A 25,441-nucleotide genomic window follows, 5' to 3' on the forward strand; every position below is an offset into this window, starting at 1 on the left:
GTTGGCTCAGTCTTTAGGAGTTTGCCCAGACTTCACCAACAACTGTTATTTTCCTAAAAATGAAGATTTGGTGTTAATTCCTTTTTTGTTTTTCCTAATGCCACCTTTTGCATCTACTCTATAAAATCTAGAGATTCTTTGCCCTGTTCTGAAAAATGACTTAGAATGTTAGATGCATAGGGATTTGGGCTTCACTCTATGTAATTAACTGGAATAATATTAGATTAACATAGGCAGCAATCAATTTTGGAAGCAGTATTTCAGATTACTTCAATTCCGTAAATAAAGAAGACTATGGAATTGATCGCCTTTTCTTTACATATTAGCTAGCCTTCACTACTGCTTTGATATAGTATGCTTTATACATTGATTTTACTAAAAAAATTCACCTGTCCTTCAGCATGTGATTTTCCTATTTTAATCCTTGAGTAAGAATATAAATTTATTAGGAAGAGCCTATTTGGAAATCATTTTGATTGCTCTCTGATCTCATGCAATAGACACATTGAAAGCTATGCTTCTGTAAATACTATTGAACTCTTTGGCATTTTTCACATATTGCAGCTGAAGTTAGCTTTCTTCCCATTGGAAGTTAGGTTGTGTAATATGGCTATTTACTCAAGGCATGGCTAGATGTCACATTTGACTGTAAGCAACTCCTATATGAATCTCAAGACAGTATACCCCTTAATAGTCAACACATTGTGCAGTTTTTTTGCTTTCCTGATTCTGCCTTATGCCCAAGGAATATTGTTTTAAAAAAACAGACTATTTAATCTTCTGTTTTTTCTTTTTTTTTAACGTAATGTGACTTTCGAACATAAACCAATTGGAATTTTGTATGGAAGTCTTAGTCTTTTCCTATTATCTGCGTTGTGGTTTCTATTTCCCGCTTCTCCAGAAAATGCTTGGATGTTTAGTGTGCATTATGCTTTCTTGGCCCCAGTTGTAGAAAATTAGTATATTGAATGATATTTAAACAACAAACACACTCCTTAGCAAAATGCGTTTATAGCTTTATATTCATATAAGAAAAATTACTTCTCAGAAAAAATTTCTACTGAATAAATGATTCTCTTTACTCTGTTATTAAATGAAATACCAGAATTGAAGGCCCATCTTGTAACACCTACAGTGTTAGTGAATTTGTGATAGATTTGTTAAGAGCAGGAGTTCTCAGTTTTTTTCTGTAGTTTACTTTGAAGACACTTGACACTTTTCTAAGAACAGTTCTTTGGTTCATACCAAAAAGATAATTTTTTATTTTTTTGGTGTCAGAATCTCACTCTGTCGCCCAGGCTGGAATACAGTGGCATGCTCAGGGCTACTGCAGCCTTGGCCTGTTAGGTTCAGGCAATCTCTCACCCTCAGCCTTCCAAGTAGCTGGAACTGTAGGTGTGTGCCACCATGACTGGCTAATTTTTTGATTTTTTTTTTTTTTTTGTAGGGATGTTATCTTGCTAAGTGTCCAGGCTGGTCTCAAACCCCAGGGCTCAGGCAGTCCTCACCTCCACCTCCCAAAATGTTGGGATTACAGGCATGAGCCACTACATGTGGCCAAGATTAGAATTTTAAATTAGTTTTTAATTCTCTTATGGTAGATCTAGTTTACTTTTTTTTTTTTAAGTAAGAATCTGTCTCTGTCGCCCAGGTCAGAGTACAGTGGCATGTTCATAGCTGCCATAGCCTCAATGTGCTGGGCACAGGTGATCCTTCTGCCTCAGCCTTCCAAGTAGCTGGAACCACAGGCATGCACCACCATGTCTGGCTAGTTTTATGATTTATTGTAGAGTCTCGTCAAGTTGCCCAGGTTGGTCTTGAACCTTTGGACTCAGGCAGTCCTCTCGCCTCTGCCTCCCAAAGTGCTGGGATTACAGGTGTTAGCCACTGCACCTGGCTTACTTTTTCATTTTAATTTTTAATTCTATATATGATCATAAAACAGAAGAAAGCATAAATATTGCTAAACTCTTCAGTCAACTGATTCATGTTGACTGGGTCCAGTTAATTGATCCAGAACTTAGCTCCACATAACATTGATTTTGTAGTAAAAGATTTAACATCTAGGTTATAACTTTTTCTTAAAAGTGGTTTTTTTCTCGTGGTAATTAGAAATCTAAGGACAGGGCAGAAAATGGAAAAGTAAATGTTTGCTGCTGCTACTCAAGCCACTCCCTTTGTCCCTACGTCCTCTCCCACTACCCATGTTTTTCAAGTAGAGCAGTAGTAACATGAAAGGGGAGGAAAATACAGTCTCCTTATTTGATAAGCATTTAAAAAAATGTGATTTAAAATGTTCAGTGCTTATAAATTTTAGACCTAAAAATTACCCATATTTACATTCTCGGGTAACCAATTTTATTTTAAAATGAATTTTCTCCTGGGACATGTGGATATTATTGATGTCATTTTTTCTTGATTTCTCTGAAAATGTTATATAACTGCAATTTCTACATAAAATCTAAATAAGACACATTTGTAGATGATACTAGAGATTTGCTTTTCAGAGCTTCTCAAGTTTTGAGACATTTCCAAAATAAACTTGAAATGAGGTGTAGTGAGATAATTAGTTGATAACTATGATCATGAAACTACTCTTCCCTGGTTATCAAGTAAAAATTTGAAGATTCCTCAATGTGTATTTTATAATTTGATCTTTAGACTTGAATTTGGGACAAAATCATAGTCTGTAGATTTTTAAATCGTGTCTCTGAAACTATCCTAGACTTGCTTTGAGGAAATATTAATGTAACTTTGTGGTAGTAAAGGGAAGTCACCATTAGCTTTCCTTCAATATTTTAGAAGCATTCACATTGGAAAGTTGCTTTCAAGAAATATTATTTCTTGTAACTTTGCAAATGGAAGAACTTGTAAGCACATCCGTTTACTTATTTTTTTCCTGCTGGCTGTAGTACTTGTGTCATTGAAACAGTATGGGCCTATCAAACACTTCACAAAGAAATTGTTTTCTTGCATACATATATTATTACATTGCTTGAAAGTTCTCTTACTTGTGAACCCCAAATATTGTGTGTTATTTTTACTTTTCAAATGAATCACTGGAGAGATGACTTACTGATGAAAGGTGGCATAGGCATTACCAGTATGGATGAGGAGTGGTGAGTTACAGATGGGACAAAGACAAGTCTCCTTACAGCACAACAGTGGTTCTGTACACAGTAGAGAGACACACGAGAAAGAAAAACGCTGCTATTGAGGCACGAGGCATTTGGCATGAATTTTTAAACACTCTGTATAGACCGAAACTCAGTTCTAGTTTTTATAGTTTCTACATTCAAACAACCTTTGATATATCTTGAGTTGGTCACATCATCTAGCATATTACCTTTAACATCTTCCTATTGAACTACAACTTAAGAGGAGTTTGACACTTTTGGTGATGTCACTGTTATTAAAATCAGCAGTGCAGAGTCTTTAGATCATTGAAGAACATACCTAAATCCTAAGTCTTCCAAACATGAATTGCAAGCTTGAAGAAAGAAAATGTTAAAAGTGATTCTTTGAAGTGAGCATTGTAGTTTTCTTAGTGATTGTTTGGAAAGCGTGTGAAAAATAGTTTCTCCCTGAAATTGTGACATTGAATTTGCCATTTTATTCCCAAGTAGTTACAGATAGTCTTTTTAAAGTAGAAAAATAGAAGCTTTTTAAGAGTTGTAAATCTCATGTCCCTATACTTTTTCTAGTGGTTCCTGAGGTTATTTCTTAGCTTAAATGCAGTAAAGGGAAAACTTACATAAGAAGATGAGGAATTAAATCCAACCCGATTATGAATATCTTTGTTAGAATATTGATCTTTATTTGGGAAAATAAGTTTATACGAAACACTTGGTTATTAGTAAGGAAGTCCTTCACACTCAAAAGTATATAAAAATTGTTTAGCTGAGTCAGTATAACACTTATGAGCCAGAACATTTTGAGCCTAAGTTAGAGTGGTTAATAAACCATTTGGCAGCTCCATCATGCTGATTTTTGAGTTACATTTTTGTTGCTATTTTTTTTTTTTGTCGTCACTTAAGACTAGTTGGATAAACAATTCCCAATTATATGTGTGATTTCTGGTCTGTGGTAATGTACTGTAACTAATAGCGTGACATCAAATTATCATAGAGGACTTACCAGCCTTCTCAGTGGAGAAATGTGCTGTTTTTCTGTACTTTGTTATTCTGTTTAGTATTTTGTAGTAACAAAGACTAGTTGTCCTTGATTTTTTTCCTTATGATTTGTTGCCCTTCTCTACCCCAGCCAGCATTTTCTCATTCATATCAGAGGGGAAATATTTGGGGTCTTAAAGGTTTTATTTGCAAAGAATATTCTTTTCTTTGAAAACATGCATCATATTGAACTTACAGAATGGGTAAAAATGAAAAGCATACAAAGTATTAGAAAGTCAAATATTGAAAATTTAAGTTTTTTTTTTCCCTTTCAGGTTTATGGTTGGCTGTGGGAGATGTGATGACTGGTTTCATGGTGATTGTGTCGGATTAAGTCTTTCCCAAGCACAGCAAATGGGAGAGGAAGACAAAGAATATGTCTGTGTAAAATGTTGTGCTGAAGAAGATAAAAAGAGTGAAATATTTGATCCAGATATTTTAGAAAACCAAGCTACAGTTGAAGTTCATAGTGAAGATAAAGCAATGGAGTGTGAAAAGCTTGGATTATCAAAACACACAACAAATGATAAAACCAAATATATAGATGATACAGTAAAGCACAAGGTCAAGATTTTAAAACGGGTGAGCTCTTCATTGTGTTGTTATTTAAGATGTTTTTGTATGGACTGAGAATTTTGAAATTTTTCTTAAAGTTTTAATGTTCTAATGTACATTTCAAACTTTTTTTTTAAATAACAGTGAATTGATTTTTATTTAAGATTTTTTGGCAATCTTGGTGAAACCAGGTGGTGACCTTCAGAATATACAGGTCTTATCACATAGTCTTTTGTGCTATTTCGAGTCTCTAGTTTGATACTTGAATTTTCTGTTGTTGAATGTGTATGTGATCTTGTGGTCTTAAGTGTAAATTGTGCTTGCTAAATTTTTTAAAAAGCTTTTTAGTGTATAAATATCCACCAGTTCTTTAACCACTTGGCATTATTATTTTCTTTTTTTAATAAAATTTTTATTACAAAGATGTGGGGTACAACTCAGGGTTAGGTATATAAACATTGATCATGCAGGTACCCTTGTTGATGAGGTATGCCCCTCACTCCCCTAGCAGTTTCCTTCAACTGCCAATCCCACCTCCTCCTCCCCTGACAGTTTCCCACTACTGCCAAATGCTTTCTTATAGCATTATAATTGTTCAAGGTCCGCTTATGAGTGAGAACATACGGAACTCTGCTCTTTGTTTCTGTGACAAATTACTGAGTATGATCGACTGGCATTATTTTCAAGTGGAAGAGTTATCTTCTCTCTGTAAGGAAAAATAATCTTAATTATTTTGACTTTGTCTTAGTATTTGGTTAGAACTTTGATCTCATAATTTTTTATCCCAAACTATGGTCTCTTAAAAAGTTGTCAATTTTTTACTGGTCTTACTTTTTACAATAACATTAAAAAAATAATTTATTTTAAATAATTCAGGGTTAGGTATATAAATGTTCATTGTGCAAGTACGCTTGTTGATGAGGTGTTTAATAACCTTCTGAAAGTATTCCTAAATAAAACTTTGAAGACGTTTAATCTTTAATAGAAATGTCCTTGTATAAAGGACACAACATTTTACCCGATGACATGCTCGGTGTCCTTGCCTTCCTTCCTAATACCTGTGAATTTTCTCATCGTTGATGTGTTTTTTGTTTTTTTTAGAATAGTGCTAGGTAGGGAGGAAACAATGGCACCACACGTGTGGATAGGCAGTATTGTAGAAACAAGAGCACGAATTGTAGACTTAGAACCTTAGACATCTCTATCCAACCACTCTGATTGATTAATATGCTCTACGACATTTCTAGGAAGTGATGATCTAGTTTCTGTTTAAAAACCATTGCAAGGGAATAGATACATCTTCATTTTTAAGCAGCTATAATTCTTAGAGAGTTCCTCAGTTTGAGCTGAAATTGTCATGACTGAAAACTTTTTAGTTTTCCGAAGCCTCCTTATTAAAGTTAGTTTTTCTATAACATCTGGTAGGGAAGGTAGTTTAGATGGAAGAGCATGAGCATGTTTTCTCCAAAGTCTTACCCATTGTTCATAAATTAATCAGTTCTTTCAGGCTCTACTTGTGTCACAAATGTGGATTAAGTTCTAGTTTGACAAATCTGGATTAAGTTGTAGTTTTCCAACGTTTTTTTGTCTGCCAAGACCTTCTGAAAATCAGATTCTGTCTTAATATTTGCTATTACTTTGTTTCTCGATGTGATCAGCATCAAGGTAATTAAAATATGGGTCCAAGAGCCCCACTGAGAACAGTTTATAGCATGTCTTTGGAAAACTTCTATTTATTATTAACTTAATTCTCTCCTCTTGTGTACAACTTCTTGGCCATTTAGAAATAATACTTTTATTGTCATTTAGCTCTGTTGTCTCCATCTTTATTAAAAAGACCTTGTAAAACATTGACACTTAATGTTTTGAGAAACACCTCTATCCAGTCCATATCAGAAAAGGAACTGAGGTTAGTCTGACTTTCTAAATGCACATACCATCAAAGTGATCACTGCTTCCTTCTTTTTGATGTAAACTGTTGACTCTTATTTGGACTTGTCTAACATTAGTTTATGGAGTCTGTTTTTCAAACAACACTTCTTATTCCTAGATTTTTATGTTGAACCACTTAGTGAGTTTCTGTTGTGTACCAGGCATAGTACTGCCAGCCTTGGATATGTAACATCGAAGTATGTTCCCGGTCTCAAGGATTTCTAGTTGAGGAGGTAGAAAATAGACAAGTAAATAGCAAAATCAGAGGATTCCCAGTCTAGAGAAAATCTTTCTTTTGTATATATTGTATCTTAAAACCTATGATTATATGTCTGCCTGTACATAGTGCTCCTCTCTCTTTTAAGCATTGAAGTATGATGTGATTAATTTCTTGCAAGGGCCTCAGAATTCCAGTTTCACTAGAAATTTTTCGTGGATTATAGTTAGGATCAGAGTAGCAGGCACCCGTGGTTTACTCTATTTTCTGGGAGTTAACGTTGCCAATAGTCACACTTAATCGGTACATTTATTATAAGTGAATGTGGCTTCATTTGTTTTAGAAATATAGTGAAAAAGATATTATTTCTTCACAATTTTTTTAATATAAATTTTTTATTTTTATTTTATTTTCTGAGTTGGAGTCTCACTCCTTCGTCCAGGCTGGAGTGCAGTGGCACGCACGCTCATGGCCATTCCAGTATCAACCTTCTGGGCTTCAGCGATTCTTTCGCCTCAGCCTTCCAAGTAGCCAAAACTACAGATGTGTGCTACCACGCCTGGCTTTTAAAAAAAAATTTATTGTAGAAACGAGATCTCGTCAATTTGCCCAGGCTGGTCTTGAACCTGCGGGATCAGGCAATCCACTCTCCTCGGCCTTCCAAAGTGCTAGGATTACAGGCTTAACCCCTGAGCCCGGCCTAAATTTTTTATTTTAAAGATGGGTACAATTCAGGGTTAGGTATACAAATGTTTTCATTAAGCAGGTACCCTTGTTGATGAGGTGTTTCCCCCCTCCCCTGGCAGATTCCCACTACTGCCAGTCCCCCTCCCACACACCCCCCCCCGGCAGTTTCCTGCTATTCTTCACAATCTTATCTTCCCTTTTCCATATCTACAGTCAACTGAGAAAACTTGTATTACCTTATATCTAATTTCTTTTCTAATAGCGATATTGGGAATATGACCTCCATGTCCCTTGTTTCTCTTTTATAGGCTATTTGTATTCTGTACAAAGTAGATGCTTAAAAAATGGATTTTGAATAGCAGAGTGAATCTTGTTTTTATAATCAGAAGTTTGCTTTTTTGTTTTTGCGTCAGTGTCTCATTCTGTTGCTCAGGCTGGAGTGCAGTTGCATGATCACATGATCACATGATCATGGCTACCCGCAGCCTTGACCTGCTGGGTACAGGCCTCAACCTTCCAAGTAGCTGGAACTACAGGCATGTGCCCCACACTTGGCTCATTTTTTGATTTATTGTAGTCTCGCCAAGTTGCCCAGGCTGGCCTTGAACTCTTGGACTCAGGTACTCCTCTTGCCTCTGCCTCCCATAGTGTTGGGGTCACAGGCGTGAACCACTACCCCTATCCTAAGAGTTATTTTTTTCCTTTTTAAAAAAATTTAGAGTCTCTGTCGCCCAGGCTGGAGTGCAGTGGCATGCTCACGGCCATCACATCCTTGACCTGCTGGGCTCAGGCGATGCTTCCACCTCAGCTTTCCAAATAGCTAAGTGTGTGCCACCACATCCAGCTAAGTTTTTTGGTTTATTGTAGAGATGAGGTCTTGCCAAGTTGCCTAGGCTGGTCTCAAACCCTTGGGCTCAGGCATTCCTCTCGCTTCCCCCTCCCAAAGTGCTGTGATTACAGGTGTGAGCCACTTTTTTCCCCACATCTTTTAAGAAACAGTTAAACATCTGAGCTAAAGAATGGAACATGTTTGATATCTTAGTAGGTTGTAAAGTTAATTTGGTTTAGTTTTTTACCCCCACATACTGTTGAGGCCCATTTTGTATTTAAAGATTTTTGTTTTGTTTTGTTTTTAAGTCAGGATCTCTTTCTGACCTCCAGGCTGGAGTCCGGTTGCACATTTATAGCTCACCACAGCTTTGACCTCTTCAGTTCAGGCAATCCTCCCATCTTATCCTTCCGAGTAGCTGGGACGACAGGTGCCTGCCACCATGCCCAGCTAATTTTCTAATTTTTTTCTTGTAAAGACAGGGTCTCACTATGTTGTCTAAGCTGGTCTCGACCTCCTGAGCTCAAGCGATTGTCCTACCTCAGCTTCCCAAACTGCTGGGATTACAGGCATGAGCAACTGCACCTGGCCTTAAAGATTGTTTAGTAGTTTTCATTCTAATGAGTTAAATACTATTTTTTCAGGAGTCTGGTGAAGGCAGAAATTCATCGGACTGTAGAGATAATGAAATTAAAAAATGGCAGCTAGCTCCTCTTCGTAAGATGGGACAACCAGTTTTGCCTCGAAGATCCTCAGAAGAAAAAAGTGAAAAAGCAACAAAAGAGTCTGTAACTGTCTGCACGGGAGAAAAAGCTTCAAAACAAGGTAGTGAGTTTAATAGAAATTATTACATACAAATATATTTGTATTTTATTTTATATATAATTAATTAGTATATTTACGTTTTTAAAATTTAACATTTAAATGGCACTACAAACAGCTTAGACGACTGACCTTGTAATTAAAAACTATTTCTCTATTAATAAATTCTGAGGAAACACTAGTGAACTTAAGGCCCCTCTTCTCCTGCACTTAAATCCTCATGGCAGAAGGCAGACAGTGAGTTTTCAAGTAAGAAGATTCTATGTTACTTTAGAGCATATGACACAGACTGGAGTGAGGGGATAGAGAGTCACAGTCGTGGAACATGGTGGGAGCTTCTGTTTTAGATGGAATGAATCAAGTAACTTTGAGGTAGGACTTGAAGGGATGCAAAGGTTTTTTGGAGGAGGGACGAGATAAGGGACACAGTAAGTTTGAAGGCTTGGCATTTGAGGCAAGAACCACAGGAGAGTGAATGGAAGATGGATGATTGAGGGATGGGATAGTGATAGAAAAGCTCAGAGCAAGACCTTGGGGGCCATTCTGAATGTTATGGGAAACCTTCAGAGGCTTTTTACAAGGGAATGATGGATCACTGTGGATGCTCTGTGCAGTTTAGATGAAGGAAGACAGGAGAGGGAGGGAGGAAGAGAGAGGGAGAGACAGACAGACAGACAGACACCAGTGAGAGAGAGAGAGAAAGAGAGACAAGTGAGGAGTCTATGGCAGGATCCTAGAAAAGAAGCAGAAGTAATGGTAGCTTGGAACCGATCTTGCTGATGGATTAGACATAACTTGGTAAAGGAGAGAGAGTGGGGAAAGAGGATGATTGAATAAAATGTTGGTGCCATTTACTGATACGAGAAAGACTGAGAGAGAAAAAGATTTGGGGAGGCAAAGTAAAAAATTATGTTCTGCTCATTATAGCTTTAAGATTTCTATTAGACATCCAGGTGGAAATGTTTGCATAACCATTGGCTGACAAGTCTAGAGCTTACAGAATACATAGTTGTTAGTACAGGTTGGGCGTCCAAAATCACTTTGGTCCCAAACATTTTAGATAAAGGATACTCAACCTGTGTAGAATCATGGACCAATACAGAGAGTTGATGGTGAAGAGAGTTGATGGTGAAGAGAGTTGATGGTGAAAAGAATTGATGGTAAAGAGCCGGAAGCACCAGCATGTTGAACTGGGAAAGGGGAGGCTCCAGCACAGGAGGTAAGGGGTGGCTTATGAGGAAGCAGGAAGATGAGACTGTGGTGGCCTGGAAACCAGATGCAGTTTAATGAAGAAGGAAGGATAACTGTGTCACATGCTGTCTGGACACTTAAGACAAACACAAATTGGTAAATCTGTATGTGACTCAGCAGAATTGAGGTCATCACAGACCTTAACTAGAACAGTGTTGGTGGAGCAGTAAGGACAAAAGCCAGTTGTTCTGGCTTGTGGAAGAATGGAAAAGTGCGGAATTATTGTTTGCATAATTCTTTGAAGGAGCTTTGCTGTTTAAGGGAACAGAAATGGTATAGTTACAGGTGGATATGGGGACAAGGTGTTTTGTTTTTTTTAAGGAGATGCTATAGCATGTTTATAGGTGCTATAGCGTCTGTGATGGGAATGATCCAGGGGCAGGGAAGACATTGATGATGTAGGGGAAAGCAGTGATAGTGGAGATGTGAAGTCTGTGAAAAGACAAGAAGGAGTGGGACTCACTCCACGGTGATGGGTAGGGGGGTTGTCATGGAAAGGCACAGCTCTTCTGCTTATGTTAGGAAGGAAGATTGTGTGTGGTCAGAGGGAGAACGGATGCAAGTAGGTTAGATTTGGTGGCAGGAGAATTTAATAGCTGCCATTTTGTTTTCTCAGTGAAATATGAAGGGAATAAATCAAGTAAGGTAGGGAAGGAGGTATCGTTTGCTTGAGAAGAGAGGAAAGTATGAAATGTCTTGTAACTTATTAGGAAAAGTTAGTAGGATTAGGGTAGAAGGTGGTTAAGTTACTACTTAGCATTTGTGGTTATAAATTGAAAATGAGATCTGTCGGCACCAGTGCTTATTTTTCTCCAGTTATCTTTAGCTGGTTGTAGCCTGTTTGGGTAAAGGATAAAAGTTGGCTTTTATCAGTGTTGTGGTTTCCAACACTCTTGTTTAAAGGAGAGAGAATAAAGGTGTTAAGTATGCAAGGGAGTGCTAATAGTGTAGGACTATTTTATCTAAGTTGGTAATGTGGGAAAGTGAAGACATGAAGATAGTAAAAGTAGTAGATTTGAGTTGTTGGAATGAGCAGATTCTAGAATAAATGAGCTAATATGATAGGTCAGGGTGGTGAGATGTTTGAGGTTTTGCATGGGAATTAGTAGCAAGAGAATGAACAATCATTTGAAAAGCTTAACATTCAAATTAGTAATATCAAGCATGATTAAAATTAGAAAAGACTCATCAGTTCTGTGATATTTGTAAGGATAGTAAAGGATCAGCTCACCTAATAAATACAGATCATATTTTCTAAGTAGCTTTTTAAAAGTTAATTAATGTATATATATGCAAAGAAACTAGCTCTAAAAACCATTATCTAAATTAGGAAAAAGGTAGGACCTCTTTTTAGTCACTGTTCATTTTAATTAGAGTTTCAGTGTCAAAGATTTCACTTTGAACTGTGGGTTCTGATCTTTATTTCCAAATAGTGACTTTTAATCATTCAGTTTTGTTTATAAACTCATATTATGCATTAAATAAGAAAAATGTTTTAAAAACACTATAATGAGCTTTGATGCTTATTTGGATTAGGTTCTCATGAGAAGCAAGAGACGAAAAGGAAGAAGGTTGAGAAAGGAGTGCCCAGTGTGCACCCACCCACAGCTTCTGCCTCCAAGCCATCGGCGGATCAGATCAGACAGAGTGTCAGGCACTCTCTCAAAGACATTCTTATGAAAAGGTAACACATGTTATTATTATAGAAGATTGACTCATGGATATTTCATGTGTTTGGAAAATAATTGAATTATTCTAATTTTAAGACTTACAGACTCAAACCTGAAGGTACCAGAGGAAAAGGCAGCAAAAGTTGCCACAAAAATTGAAAAAGAGCTTTTCTCTTTTTTTCGGGACACAGATGCTAAATATAAGAACAAATATAGAAGTTTGATGTTTAATCTGAAAGATCCTAAAAACAACGTAAGTATGTTTTGTTCATGTCTCTGAATATTATACTTCCAACTTTCTTGAATACATAGGCATCTCAGATTATAAGATGATAGATCTGTAATTTACTGGTGTGAGATTGAATTTCTTCTTGATTGAGGACATGTAATGTTAATAAAGTTTTTTGCTACTGAACTGAATTAAGAATTCTGCTTAGTAATGTATAGTGTTATGCATTCAGTCTCTTGAAATACTAAATTTGCCTTATTCTGATTGATGTGAACTTTTTCCTTCACTGTTCCTTATATAATCTAGTTTATTAAAAAATTCATTCGTATGTATTCTTTGAAAACTGTTAAGCTAAAATTCACAACACTCTTATTACTTTTTATTTAAATCTGAAAATAGAGTTGTACTTCTTTTTTTTTTTTTTTTTTTTTGGGTTGGAGTCTCACTCTGTCGCCCAGACTGGAGTGCAATGGCCCCTCCCGGCCACCACAGCCTTGACCTGCTGGACTCCAGCGATCCTTCCACCTCAGCCTTCCAAGTAGCTTCTCAAGAAAGTAAATTACATTTAGATAAAAGATATGTGAAAACATTTTTACTAAATTAAATATAATTTTAGTTCTAAATATTATTTAGTAGTAGAATAAACATTAATTGAACACTTAATCTTTCCTTGAGATTTCTTGTTTGGGACTTAGAGGAAATTTAAAAGACATTTGTGAGAGTGAGAGAGAGAGATATTCAGTGTCAGCAGTCAGCATCAAAAGTGGACTTTTGATTAGTATACTAACCAAAAGTTTTGTCAGTGAACATTTTAAAAGTTCACAACATGATTGATCTTTTTAATGTGACGGGAGTTTTTGCTACACATGAGTCTAGGTAACAGAATGTAATTAGATGCAGCCTCTTTGCATACAAGATTTTCGCATAACTGATAGAAATTTGTATGAGGTTATTTGCTACTTGTGATTTGAGGTGTTTACTTGAAATACTGACAGCTACTTAAGAAAAATCTGCATTGTACCAGCATGGTCTGGGGAGTCATACACTTTTTGAATTATATAACCTGAAAACTTTTATTCAGTTACTAAAGAAAGACTTAATTCCTCTGGGATTCTTTCTTGAAGTTGGTTCTTTGCTCTGGAGTCTCCTCCAAGCCTATCAGGATTTAAATATGTAACATCTTAAAACTGTGAAGACATTACATCTAGTAAAGCTCTTTTATGCTGTGCCTTGCTGTACTATAGATTGGTTATGATGGTTAGATTGTGTCCCTCGGTATATTTCATGCAACTTTTGGATAGGTGTTCAATTTTGTATGTGGTACGTGCTATTCGAACCTTTGGACTAAGGCAGTCCTCTTACCTCTGCCTCCCAAAGTGCTGGGATTACAGGCATGAGCCACCGCACCTGGCTAGTACATGCTTCTGTATATGTGTTGATTTTTTGATGACATTGGTTTTGCTGCCTTAGTTAAATTCCTAGAATAAAAAGCTGTCATTTATTCTGTAGTAGGTAATATATAAATTAATAAATATTTGTAAATTACGCTTCAAAAATGATATCTTTATTACACATTTCTATACAACTGCTTTTTTAAAAAAGTGTTTGACTCTCCATTTCTTCTCATTTTTAAAATCCTTCCAGATATTATTTAAGAAAGTCTTGAAAGGAGAAGTAACCCCTGATCATCTTATAAGAATGAGTCCAGAAGAACTAGCTTCTAAAGAGTTAGCTGCTTGGAGACGAAGAGAAAACAGACATGTAAGATTAACTGTAAATATGCATTTGACCATCAAAACCTGTTTTTCATTCACAGGGAAAATTAAACAGAGGTGATTCACACAGATTGCATAGTCACATGGGCTCTCTGTCATATGCTTCTCTACCCTCCAGTTCTTAAATTCTGTTGTTTTTCCTGATCTCTCCAGTTTTTTTTAATTTACTTCAATTATCAGGTTATAGAATTACCTTTTGTTTTGTTACTATATTTTGTAAATGAGAAGGATTAATCACATCTGTACTTTTCAGAAGCACAGTTTGAAGATGTTATGAGTTGGTAATTTGTAAAGGCAGATGAATTCAGTCAGAATAAAAATTTGTTTAGGTCTATAGTTTCTTATTATTTAAAGTTTCGAATGCCAAAAGCTCTGAAAAATAAGTTTTTTTTCCCTATAACTAATTTTTTTTTGTTTCTTGAGTTGGAGTCTCACTCTATTGCCCAGGCTGGAGTGCAGTGGCACGCATGCTCACGGCCACTGCAGCCTCAACCTGCTGGACTCATGTGATCCTTCTACCTCAGCCTTCCAAGTAGCTGGAACTACAGGCACGTGCCACCACACCCAGCTAATTTATTTATTTATTTATTTATTTGAGTTGGAGTCTCACTCTGTCGTCCAGGCTGGAGTGCAGTGGCACACTCACGGCCACCCCATGACTTGCTAGGCACTGGTGATCCTTCCACCTCAGCCTTCCAAGTAGTCAGAACTACAGTTGTACACTATCACACCTGGTTAATTTTTGATTTATTGTAGAGATGAGGTCTCGCCAAGTTGCCTGGGCTGGTCTCAAACCCGCAGGCTCAGGTAATCCACTCACCTGGTCTTTCAAAGTGCTGGGATTACAGGCTGAGCCACCAAGCCCAGCCAATTTTTTGATTTATTATAGTGAACAAGGTCTCACCAAGTTGTTCAGGCTGGTCTCAAACCCCTGGGCTTAGGCAATCCTCTCGCCTCTTCTTCCCAAAGTGCTGGGATTGCAGGCGTGAGCCACCGCACTAAGCCCTATAACTAATTTATTGGTAAAACTTGACCTGAATTGCCCTGGATGAATGTTCACATTCACAGAAGTATTGTGTATTTAATTATGTGATGTTGTCTCTGACCTAACTTGAGTGTTAGTAATATGTAGTAAGGGCACCATACTGCATTTTTAAAACTAAAAGATTCCGAAAGTCACAAATGCCAGGAGTTTTCAGTTGGAGATTGTGAACTCAAAGTACCTTTTAAAGATTAAGTGAATATATTGCTAAGAGCTGTTGTGACAATGAGATAGCTATGTTATCTGGTATTTTTATTACAATGGCCTTTGAATATTAGTCCCATTTTAAAGAAAATACTGGTTATTTATATTTCATATCACTGTTGCATGATTTACCTCTTTTGTCCATATTCATGCTTTCATCTTAGGCACTAAACCTCCATGTCAATCTGTGCTAGATCTAGTTTGAAACTCAAGAGACCTTTATTTGACAGACCATGCTTATTCACACATTTCTTTATTTTTACTCTATGCAATTTCTGCTCTTTTGTTTTGAAAAGAATATCACTTCCTCTTCTTTCTCTCCATATCCCAAATTTGCAAATGATTCTCTTCTACTTTGAACTTTGACTGTAAATATCCTTTGCCTCAGAGACCAGTTTATTAGGCCACGTACTTAATTTTGTTCTTTAAAGGGTGATTTGCACTTAACAAAAGCAAGATGCTTGAGCAGACCCCTCTTCACCTCCTCTGCCCACTCTCCTTTCACCTACCTGGATACTACTTCTGCTACACTAGCTTAATTTTATGTTAGTTGCTGAGCTTGTTCAACTGTGAATTATCAGTGCTACAAAGCAGACTCAGGAGACAGCTGTAGTAACTCCCTTACATATGAACTTTCGAGTTGCAAACTTTCAAAGATGCGAACATGTGTTTGCATGTCCAGTCCCATAAGTTTGTTATATGTCTCATGTACGTTGTCATGTGTGTGAATCCTCTATAAGTGGTAGTGTTTTTGTGCATTGTGCTGTACAGTACTGTATATATGATTTTATGTATTGTGTGAAAAAAGTACTATAATTCAGTACTATCTAGCTGATCGTGTTAGCTGGGTACCTAGGCTAACTTTGTTGGACTTGCAAACAAATTAAATTTACGAATACATTCTCAGAATGGAACTTGTTTACATGTAGGGGACTTAACTGTAATAGAGGACCGCCAGGTTATTTTGATTATTTGAATAGACTGCTCTTGGGGGTGGGTATTAAAACATCAAATTAGAAATTTAAGAGCAAGATAGTTTTTATTTCCCTGTGGCAGCTGCTAAAAAGTACTAAATTGGCAAATGGGTTTCAAATATAAACATCATATTTCATCACTTTGCAAATTATTTTGCTCTTCAGTTGCCTCCTGTTGTAATATACATGTAAACTTCTCATGACTGAGGTACAGGGTCTGATTTTTATAATCACAGTGATTAAAGCAGTTTTTGGTATATGTAAGCACTCAGTATGTTTTTGTTGTATGAGAGACTCTCTAAAGATTAAAAGTCATCTGTGATGATTCGTTCATCTTTAGGTAAGCTCTCATCATCATCATTATTTTTTTATTATAAAGATGTGGGGTACAATTCAGGGTTAGGAATACAAATGTTGATTAAGCTCTGATCATTTAAAGTATACATTTGGAAATAGATATTTTAAATGTAATATTTCTTTTAAAATATTTCCTGTTAGACCATAGAAATGATTGAGAAGGAGCAGAGAGAAGTGGAAAGGCGACCGATCACAAAAATAACTCACAAAGGTGAAATAGAAATTGAGAGCGATGCCCCAATGAAGGAACAGGAAGCGGCCATGGAGATTCAGGTAAAGGTGAATATGTCATGTTTTATAGCTCACAACATGAAGATTTCGAAAAGGTTTGCTTGTCTAATGTTTTTAAAGTAGAAAGAAGACTCTTAAACATGCATTTATTTCAAAGTAGTCTGTTTCATTGGTTTAACAGTTATTTGAGAGCATTTAGAGTAATGTTTCTCTTCCTGTGCAGACTGTCTGCCTTACAGGTAGCTGTTAAACACCTGTCATAATGTAGATTCTTCTAGGGTGCTTTGACTTAGTGAATTTCTTAGTAGACTTAGAATCTGTAGGTGCTTTTTAGGCAGACTATCATTTGATAGCAGATACAGCTTTTATTTTCAAATGTTAGTGAGAAAATAATTTGAAGTCTTGTTAGAAGCCTTCACGAATGTGGAATATTTGAGTTTTTGCTCTATTTTAAGTCCTAATAGCTAGTTGTTATTTATTTATTTTTTTTAAGAAATAGTAAAAACCAACCTATGAAGGGAACAGTTTCATTTTGGAAAAATATCAGAATGAAGTATAAATTGATTTTTACAGTTAAAGCCAAATCTTATCCACTAAAACTAATTTTTACTGTCATTTATGTTAGGATCCAACTGCCAATAAGTCATTGGAGAAGCCAGAAGGATCTGAAAAACAAAAAGAAGAGGTTGACTCCATGTCTAAAGATACCACTAGTCAACACAGACAACATCTTTTTGATCTTAACTGCAAAATTTGCATAGGTAATTAAAATTTTCTCTTCCTAAAATGTTCAATTCGTTGTAAAAGAGGATACTTGTACACAAGTATTTGTAATTTAAGTAGGTTTTGTTTTCTCAGTATTGGTGGTGAGGTACCTACTTACTGTCCGAGCAGTAGCAAATTTTTGTGTGACTGATTTTCTGAATAGAGATATAGTTTGATACTGCAGTATTGTTTGCTACCTAGAATTAATGGTAAAATATATGGTCTGAACTTAAAAACTCTGGCCAGGGTCAGATGACAAGAATTTAGCCATTAGAATGAATGTCAGAAATTGTGGGCAGTTGTGATGGTACTGTCATTTATTAAAGTGAAGAAGTAAAATTGCATGTCTGTTTTATTAAATATAACATGAAACAAATCAGAAACTGAAATTACTTTTTTGTAAATGACTTCTTATTTTTTAGAGCAATTTTAAGTTCACCGCAAAATTGAGAGGAAGGTACAGATTCCCCATGCACCCTCGCCTCCAGTGGGCAGTGTCCCGGTTATCAGCATCCCCCACAGAGCAGGACAGGTGTTCAAACTACTGAGCCTACATTGGAAAATAGTCACCCGAAGTCCATAGTTTCCGTTAGTGTTGTACATTCGGTGGGTTTGGACAAATGTTTAATGACATGAATTAAATGTTAGAGTGTTGTACAGAGTATTTTCACTGCCCTAAAATTCTCTGTGTCTGTCTGTTCATTCCACCCTGCTCCCCCCCATGCAAGCCAGCCCTTGTGGCAACCACTGGTCTTTTTACTGTCTCTATAGTTTTGTCTTTTCCAGAATGTCATGTAGTTGGGATCATCTAGTATGTGGCATTTTCAGATTGGCTTCTTTCACTCAGGAATGTATGTTTTAGGTTCGTTTAAGTCTTTTTCTGACTTGATAGCGTATTTTCTTTTAGCCTTGAGTGATATAGTCCATTGCCTGGCTGTACAGCTTATATACCCATTCACTTACTGGAGGGGATATCTTGTTCTGACATACTAGAATAAAACTGCTATAAAAATCTGTATGCAGGTTTTTGTGTGGATATAAATGTGTATTTTTTAAGAAATTGCTAAACTGCCTTCCAAAGTGGCTGTGCCATTTTGTATTCCTACCAGCAATGAATGAGAGTACCTGTTGCTCCACATCCTCGCCAGCACTGGTGGTGTCAGTGTTTTGGATTTTGGCTATTTTAAAATAGGTGTTGATGGTTCTCACCAAAAAGACTGTCCTGTTTTGCTGTGCATCTTCCTGATGACATATGTGGAACATTTTTTCACATGCTTATTTGCCATCTGTATGACATCTTCGATGAGGTGTTTTGTCAGGTCTTTAGCCCATTTTTTACTTGGGTTGTTTGTTTTCTTGTTGTTGAACTTATGAATCCTTATATTTTGGATAGCAGTCATTTATCAGATAAGTCTTTGGAAAACATTTTCTCCCACTCTGTGGCTTATATTCTTACTCTCTTGACATTGTCTTTTGCAGAACAGACATTTTAAATTTTAATGGAGTCTAGCTTATCAGTTCTTTCTTTCATGGATTATGCCTTTGATATTGTAGCTAAAAAGTTGCTGTACCCTAGGTCTAGGTTCTGTCCTATGTTAATCATCTGCATTTTACATTTAGGCCTCTGATCCATTTTGAGTTAATTTTTGTGAAGGATGAAAGATTGTGGCTAGATTTTTTTTTTTTTTTTTTTTTGCCTGTGGGTGTCTAGTTTTTACAGCAAGCTTTGTTGAAAAGACTGTTTTTGATCTATTGTCAGAGATCAGTTAACTATATTTATGTCAGTCTATTTTGGGGCTCTCTCTTTCATTAATTTACTTGTCTGTTTTTTTGCTTATGCCAAAGTTTCTTGATTGTACTACCTCTTTGTCTTAAAGTTGGTTAGTGTCAGTTCTTTGACTTTATTCTTCTCCCACAGTATTAGGTTGGTTATTCTGGGTCTTTTGCTTGATAGTTACCTTTTTCTTTCCTATTCTTATTTTAGTTATTCATTCAATAAATATGAAGCTCTTCTTGTCAGGCACTTTGTTGGGTACAGGGTGGTGATGCTATCTAGGCTTGAAGAGAAGCATAGTTAAGTGGCAAAGGCAAGCAAGTGATTACTGAAGTTACAGAGGTACAGATGTTAGAAGTGTGTTTAGCAAGAAGACCCAGCCTAGCCAGGGGATGATGGCATGGCTAGGGGCTTGCCACTTAAGATGGGACACGAAGGGTGAGATGTGTGTTGGCGAAGAGAGTAGTGAGAGATCACTTGAGATGCTGGAAATGACATGAGTTTGAATTCGGGAAGAGCGCAGTGAGGCCTGTGGTTTGGTTGGAGATAACTCAGAAATCACACTTTGAAGTGTCTTTATAGCCATCGCTTTTCAACTTCAGATTGTGACTCAAGTGATAGTGAAGTCAGTTTAATAAGTAGTGACCAGTATTTCAAAATAAAAACAGACAGTAGAAGATAACATATGAATTGCATAGTGAGGTAACTATGATTTTATGAAACTTTAGTTCCCAGCTATTTATGTACAACAAAATATGCATATACACGCACATACACTAATATACAAATTTGTTAAATACTGTTAGACGTGACTGTTTTTTATAAAAGTTTGATTGAGTCTAAAACCAATGTCAAATTCTAAACTTTATTAATGTCTTTCATGTTTTAGTAACAAAGTACCACTGCACTGTGCAGGTGTAGTCATGAACTGTTGCCATATGACCCAAAGGTGCATACAGAATTGTTTTACTCATTTCTTCAAGTTACTTCTCAATACTGTTGGAATTTGATGTAGAAAAAAAATTTGTCAGAGAAACAAGAAATCTATTTTAGGTTCTAGTTACAACGTTTTCATTTTAGCTTGTCTGAGTTGTTTAACATCCTCTTTTCCTAATTTTTCACATTACTAAGAGAGTTATTATATTATCTAGCCCATATTTACTCATGGGATATTTTACATTTGGGAGATGATATTTATAAAATGATTTTAAAGGGCAAGTGAGTATATTATAGGTAGGACTCTATGCAGTATGCTGTGAGTAGCATTTTAGATGAGCTCAGGTCCCTGCACATAGAAGAGGGCTGGCAATAGGGAGGACACTGGCAAATTCCCTGTTAATTCTTTTTTTTTTTTTGAGTTGGAGTCTCACTCTGTCACCCAGACTGGAGTGCAGTGGCCGCTCCCGGCCACCGCAGCCTCGACCTGCTGGGCTCCGGCAATCATTCCGCCTCAGCCTTCCAAGTAACTGGAACTACAGGCGTGCGCTACCACACCTGGCTGATTTTTTTGATTTATTGTAGAGATGAGGTCTCGCTGCCCAGGCGGGTCACAAACTGTGGTCTCAGGCAGTCCGCTCACCTCAGCCTCCCAAAGGCGTGGGATTATAGGATGAGCCACCGAGCCTGGCTTCCCTGTTAATTCTTTTTTTTTTTTTGAGTTGGAGTCTCACTCTGTCACCCAGACTGGAGTGCAGTGGCCTCTCCCGGCCACTGCAGCCTCAACCTGCTGGGCTCCGACAGTCCTTTTGCCTCAGCCTTCCAAGCAGCTGGAACTACAAGTGCGCGCTACCATGCCCGGCTAATTTTTGATTTATTGTAGAGATGAGGTCTCGCCAGGTTGCCCAGACGGTTCTCGAACCTGTGGGCTCAGGCAATCCACTCACCTCAGCCTCCCAAAGGTGCGGGATTACAGGCTGAGCCACCGAGCCCGGCTCTTGTTAATTCTTAAATATTGTTGGAATAGAGCTCATTATGAGAATGGTGATAGTTAGACATTACCCCAGAAAACATGGTTATTCAATAATCGAATCATGGAAATAGTATAAAAACCTTAGAAAGTGAAAATAAGTCAGGTTATAAAAATTGCAGTTAACAACAGTTGGTTTACTTTTGTGTCTTCTGAGTTTAGGTCGAATGGCACCACCAGTAGATGATCTTTCTCCAAAAAAAGTGAAAGTTGTTGTTGGAGTAGCCCGTAAACATTCGGACAACGAAGCGGAAAGTATAGCGGATGCTTTGTCTTCCACCTCAAGTATTTTGACTTCTGAGTTCTTTGAAGAGGAGAAACAAGAGTCTCCAAATTCCACATTTTCTCCGACCCCCCGGTAATTTTTTTCTCTAATTTCTCTAGTAATCATTATAGATCTTTACCAGACTATATTTGGAAGTCTTCAAAATCAGAAAAGTGATGTATTTCTTAAGAGCCTTTCTTTTAAAAAAAAAAAACTACCTTCCTTTATCCTAATCTAATTGAGATAAAAGAACAAGACATTGAAAGTTAATTTATTGGAGTGGTTAGAGTGAGAGATTTGAGTGTGCGGGGAAACAACTTTAACTCTCTCTTATTATGCTGGTCCCAAAAGGCAGAGGATAGATTATTAAATGAAAATTGCTTGCACTTCTGCGGACCTTAGTCTCCCTACACCAGCAGAGGAGGGAGGGCTTTGTAGCACTTTACTATGTAACTGTGAATGACATTTTATAAAGTGAAAGCATAAACCGTTTACCTGTGGCCTCACATGCCTTGGCCTTCTTGACACGGTGAATTCCCTAGCAGTAACTGATGACTGAGTAGGAAATGGATTGCTCACGAGCACATCTTCCATGTCAATGTCGTCTTCTAGTCCCGAGATGCCTGGAGCCGTTGAGGTGGAACCCACCTTCCTGGCGCGCTTGAACTTCATCTGGAAAGGTTTCATCAACATGCCTTCTGTTGCAAAATTTGTCACCAAAGCCTACCCAGTGTCTGGCTCCCCTGAGTACTTGACAGAGGTACTGTGAACTCTCCTGCCCTCTGGGCCTGGGTTGGTAGTGTGTTTCTGAAGGCAGTAGGCAGAGAAATCATATACAGTTAACCATGAAAATAGTAAGTAACAGTTATCTTGAGCAGTTTGGTTAATAAAACGTGAATTCACAGATGGGTCTTTAGATTTTAGAGCCTTACCTATCTATTTCTGTGAAGGCAGGAGTTGAAGCTTCACAGCTGGTTGAATAGCGAGACCAGTGGCCTTGGATGCTGCAGGTGATGCCTCTGGTGGGTTTTATACCTGTGGGAATAGGAGGACACTGTTAAGGGTGGAAAATAAGCAGAAGCAGCATTATAACGTCATGATTAATGAGAAATGACACTTTCTGAGCTATTTGGAAGGAAATGTATTTGTGTGTGCATAGAAGGAAAATAATCCTACACACATGTACACTTGTTGATCATCCTTTGCTGTTTTGTTCATATCTAACATTAGCCTCTCACTCATTCTCAATCTGCTGACTGTAAAGACAAAGGATATTTTGGTACTTCAGAAAGTCCAAATCATATGCCTGTTCTCGTTACAGCTAACACAGACTTCACTTTCCTTTGGATTTGGCTGAAATTGGTTTAATTCAGTATATTCTTGCTCATCTAATGTTGACCAGTTTGTTTAGCAGTTATGTTTTTGATTAACAGGCAACCTAATTATTAATATTATATATACTTTGCTTAATAAATTGTGTGTGTGTGTGTAATTTTTTTGTTGTTGTGAGTCTTACTCTGTCTGTTACCCAGGCTGAGGTGCAGTGGCGTGCTCACAGCTACCATAGCCACGACCTGCTGGGGCTCAGATAATCCCACTGCCTCAGATTTCTGGGCACTACCGCGCTCGGCTAATTCTTGTTTTATTATAAAGATGAAGTCTTACCAAGTTGCCGAGGCTAGTCTTACACCTCTGGGATCAGGCAGTCCTCTTGCCTCCACCTCCTAAAGTGCTGGGATTACAAACATGAGCCACTGCACCCAGCCTAATATTTAAAAAATCTGAATTTTATAAGGGAAAAATTAAGTGGCTCTGTGATATTCTTTTTGAACAAATCTGTTTAGAAATTGTCTTTGATCAGTCCATGCTGAAGATAATTCTTCTTTTAGATGGAGAGTTGAGTCTTTAATTATGAAATCCTTTTGATTTTAAATAAAATTATTATTTTCCTTTCTGAGCCAGAGTTTCATTGTGGTGGTTTTTCAGAATTCCAACTCTGCCCTCCACTTAGGATTTTAATATTTAAAGTAATTAGTAATTTAAATTAACTAAATTGAACTTAGTATGAATTCATTATGTTTTTTATGATTTTTCTCAGTCTTCATGGAAAAAATAGGAATATTCTGAATAAAGTTTTGTTTTAAATTGTCATTACTATTGTTTTTTTAAATAGGGTCTTGTTCTCTTGCCCAGCTTGGAGTGCATTGGTGCAGTCATGACTATGGCCTTGAACTCCAGGCCTCAAGTGATCCTGCCTCTTCAGGATCCTGAGTAGCTAGAACTATAGAAGTGTGCAACCATGCCTGGCTAATTTTTTTATTGTTTTTTAATTTTTTAAAAGATGAGGTTTCACTGTGTTGCCCAGGCTGATCACGAACTCGTGAGTTCAAATGATCCTCTCACTTCAGTCTCCCAAAGCTGAAATGTTCTTAATTGATTTTATATATAGTCATTTGTTTTCAGAAAGATTGTATCTTTTTTTAAAAATATACATTGCATTATTACAAGGTTATATCTCCTTTGTGCAAATATATACTGTATCATTAAATTCAGTTTGGTAACTTCTGAAATCCAGTGATGAACAAATGCTCCTGCCTACTACCTCCAAAAAGGGGTGGCTGGTTGGAACAATCCCTCCTACTCCTCTGAAGCGTGTTGTGTTCTTCTTGGCCTGTGTGGTGGGCTGACTCTGCCTCCCTTTCTGCCTGTCTTTTTCCTGAGACCAGGCATGAACTCAGACTCCTTCTTAGTCACTGTATCTTGGGCTTCAGTTATTTGCATTTGGCATTTCAGGTAAAGCGTAACCGCTGTCTCTGTATGATATTTTGTTTTCTGATGCAGTTTTTAAAACAATCTTTTTATTTACTTGTTTTTATAACTACTTAAAATTAGTCTTAGAGCTAAATTTGTATGAATTATGAATACTGTAATAAAGATACTCTGTACATATTGATCATTTTAATTTTTTGCCACAGGATCTACCAGATAGTATTCAAGTAGGTGGCAGGATATCACCTCAGACAGTTTGGGATTATGTGGAAAAAATAAAAGCATCTGGAACCAAGGTGAGGAAAACTTGTTTTACTATACTAGCATGGGGAAATGTTTGGGACGTAAACCACTCAGTTCTTACGCAAGAATGTGAGGCCTTCTGGGGAAGGGAGCAGTCAGTACATATTCTAAATCTACGTAATATACCTCATAAAACTGAACTAAGTCCATTTGCTAAGGCTTAAAATAGTCCAGCATTCCTTTCTTCCCCCCTCTTTGGAATGCTTTCCTTGTAGCTTCTATCAGTGTTTTGAAAGAAATGTTTTAGAGTAAGCATTGAGATTCATCCTGGAGTCTTGCCTTTCTTCTGTTACAGACATCTGTTTGAGTTAGGGCACAGCTAACTTGTTGCAAGAAAGGGACTCTAAAATACAGTGGCTCAAAGAATACAGAAGTTATTTTTTGTGGCTCTGGGTCTATAGACTAATTTAGAGACAAGGCTCCCTCTTGTTATTTTGCTGTTTCCAACAATGTTGCCCTCATCAGTCAAAGATGATCAAAGTTGACTCATCAACATCAAGTGGGAATAAATGAGAAATGAATGTCTAGTTGTTTTAAAAGCAAGTGCTAGCTAGAAATTGCAGTCATCAGCTTTCATTGGCCATGTGCCCAGCTAAAAGTTAATAGCTTTTATTAGTAATAGGGAGGAAGGAGAAGAAGAGGTATGGGGAAA

At 37.1% G+C, this 25,441-nt stretch overlaps 1 protein-coding gene across 2 annotated transcripts in view; it reads left to right on the forward strand.

Annotated features, from left to right (window-relative positions):
• The window catches only part of PHF3 (PHD finger protein 3), a 73,727-nt gene that overhangs the window by 43,451 nt on the left and 4,835 nt on the right, over positions 1–25,441 (forward strand). For both annotated transcript variants that reach the window (XM_021711717.1, XM_008056787.1), the window contains 10 exons: positions 4,448–4,754; positions 9,037–9,217; positions 12,002–12,149; positions 12,232–12,388; positions 14,009–14,125; positions 16,858–16,989; positions 17,573–17,708; positions 21,615–21,810; positions 22,330–22,477; positions 24,693–24,782. In XM_021711717.1, the coding sequence (XP_021567392.1) occupies positions 4,448–4,754; positions 9,037–9,217; positions 12,002–12,149; positions 12,232–12,388; positions 14,009–14,125; positions 16,858–16,989; positions 17,573–17,708; positions 21,615–21,810; positions 22,330–22,477; positions 24,693–24,782 (1,612 nt within the window). The remainder of the gene's footprint in view (positions 1–4,447; positions 4,755–9,036; positions 9,218–12,001; positions 12,150–12,231; positions 12,389–14,008; positions 14,126–16,857; positions 16,990–17,572; positions 17,709–21,614; positions 21,811–22,329; positions 22,478–24,692; positions 24,783–25,441) is intronic.

Source organism: Carlito syrichta, unplaced genomic scaffold (assembly GCF_000164805.1).
Source record: "Carlito syrichta isolate Samal-C Ts95f unplaced genomic scaffold, Tarsius_syrichta-2.0.1 Scaffold302526, whole genome shotgun sequence".
NCBI lineage: Eukaryota > Metazoa > Chordata > Mammalia > Primates > Tarsiidae > Carlito > Carlito syrichta.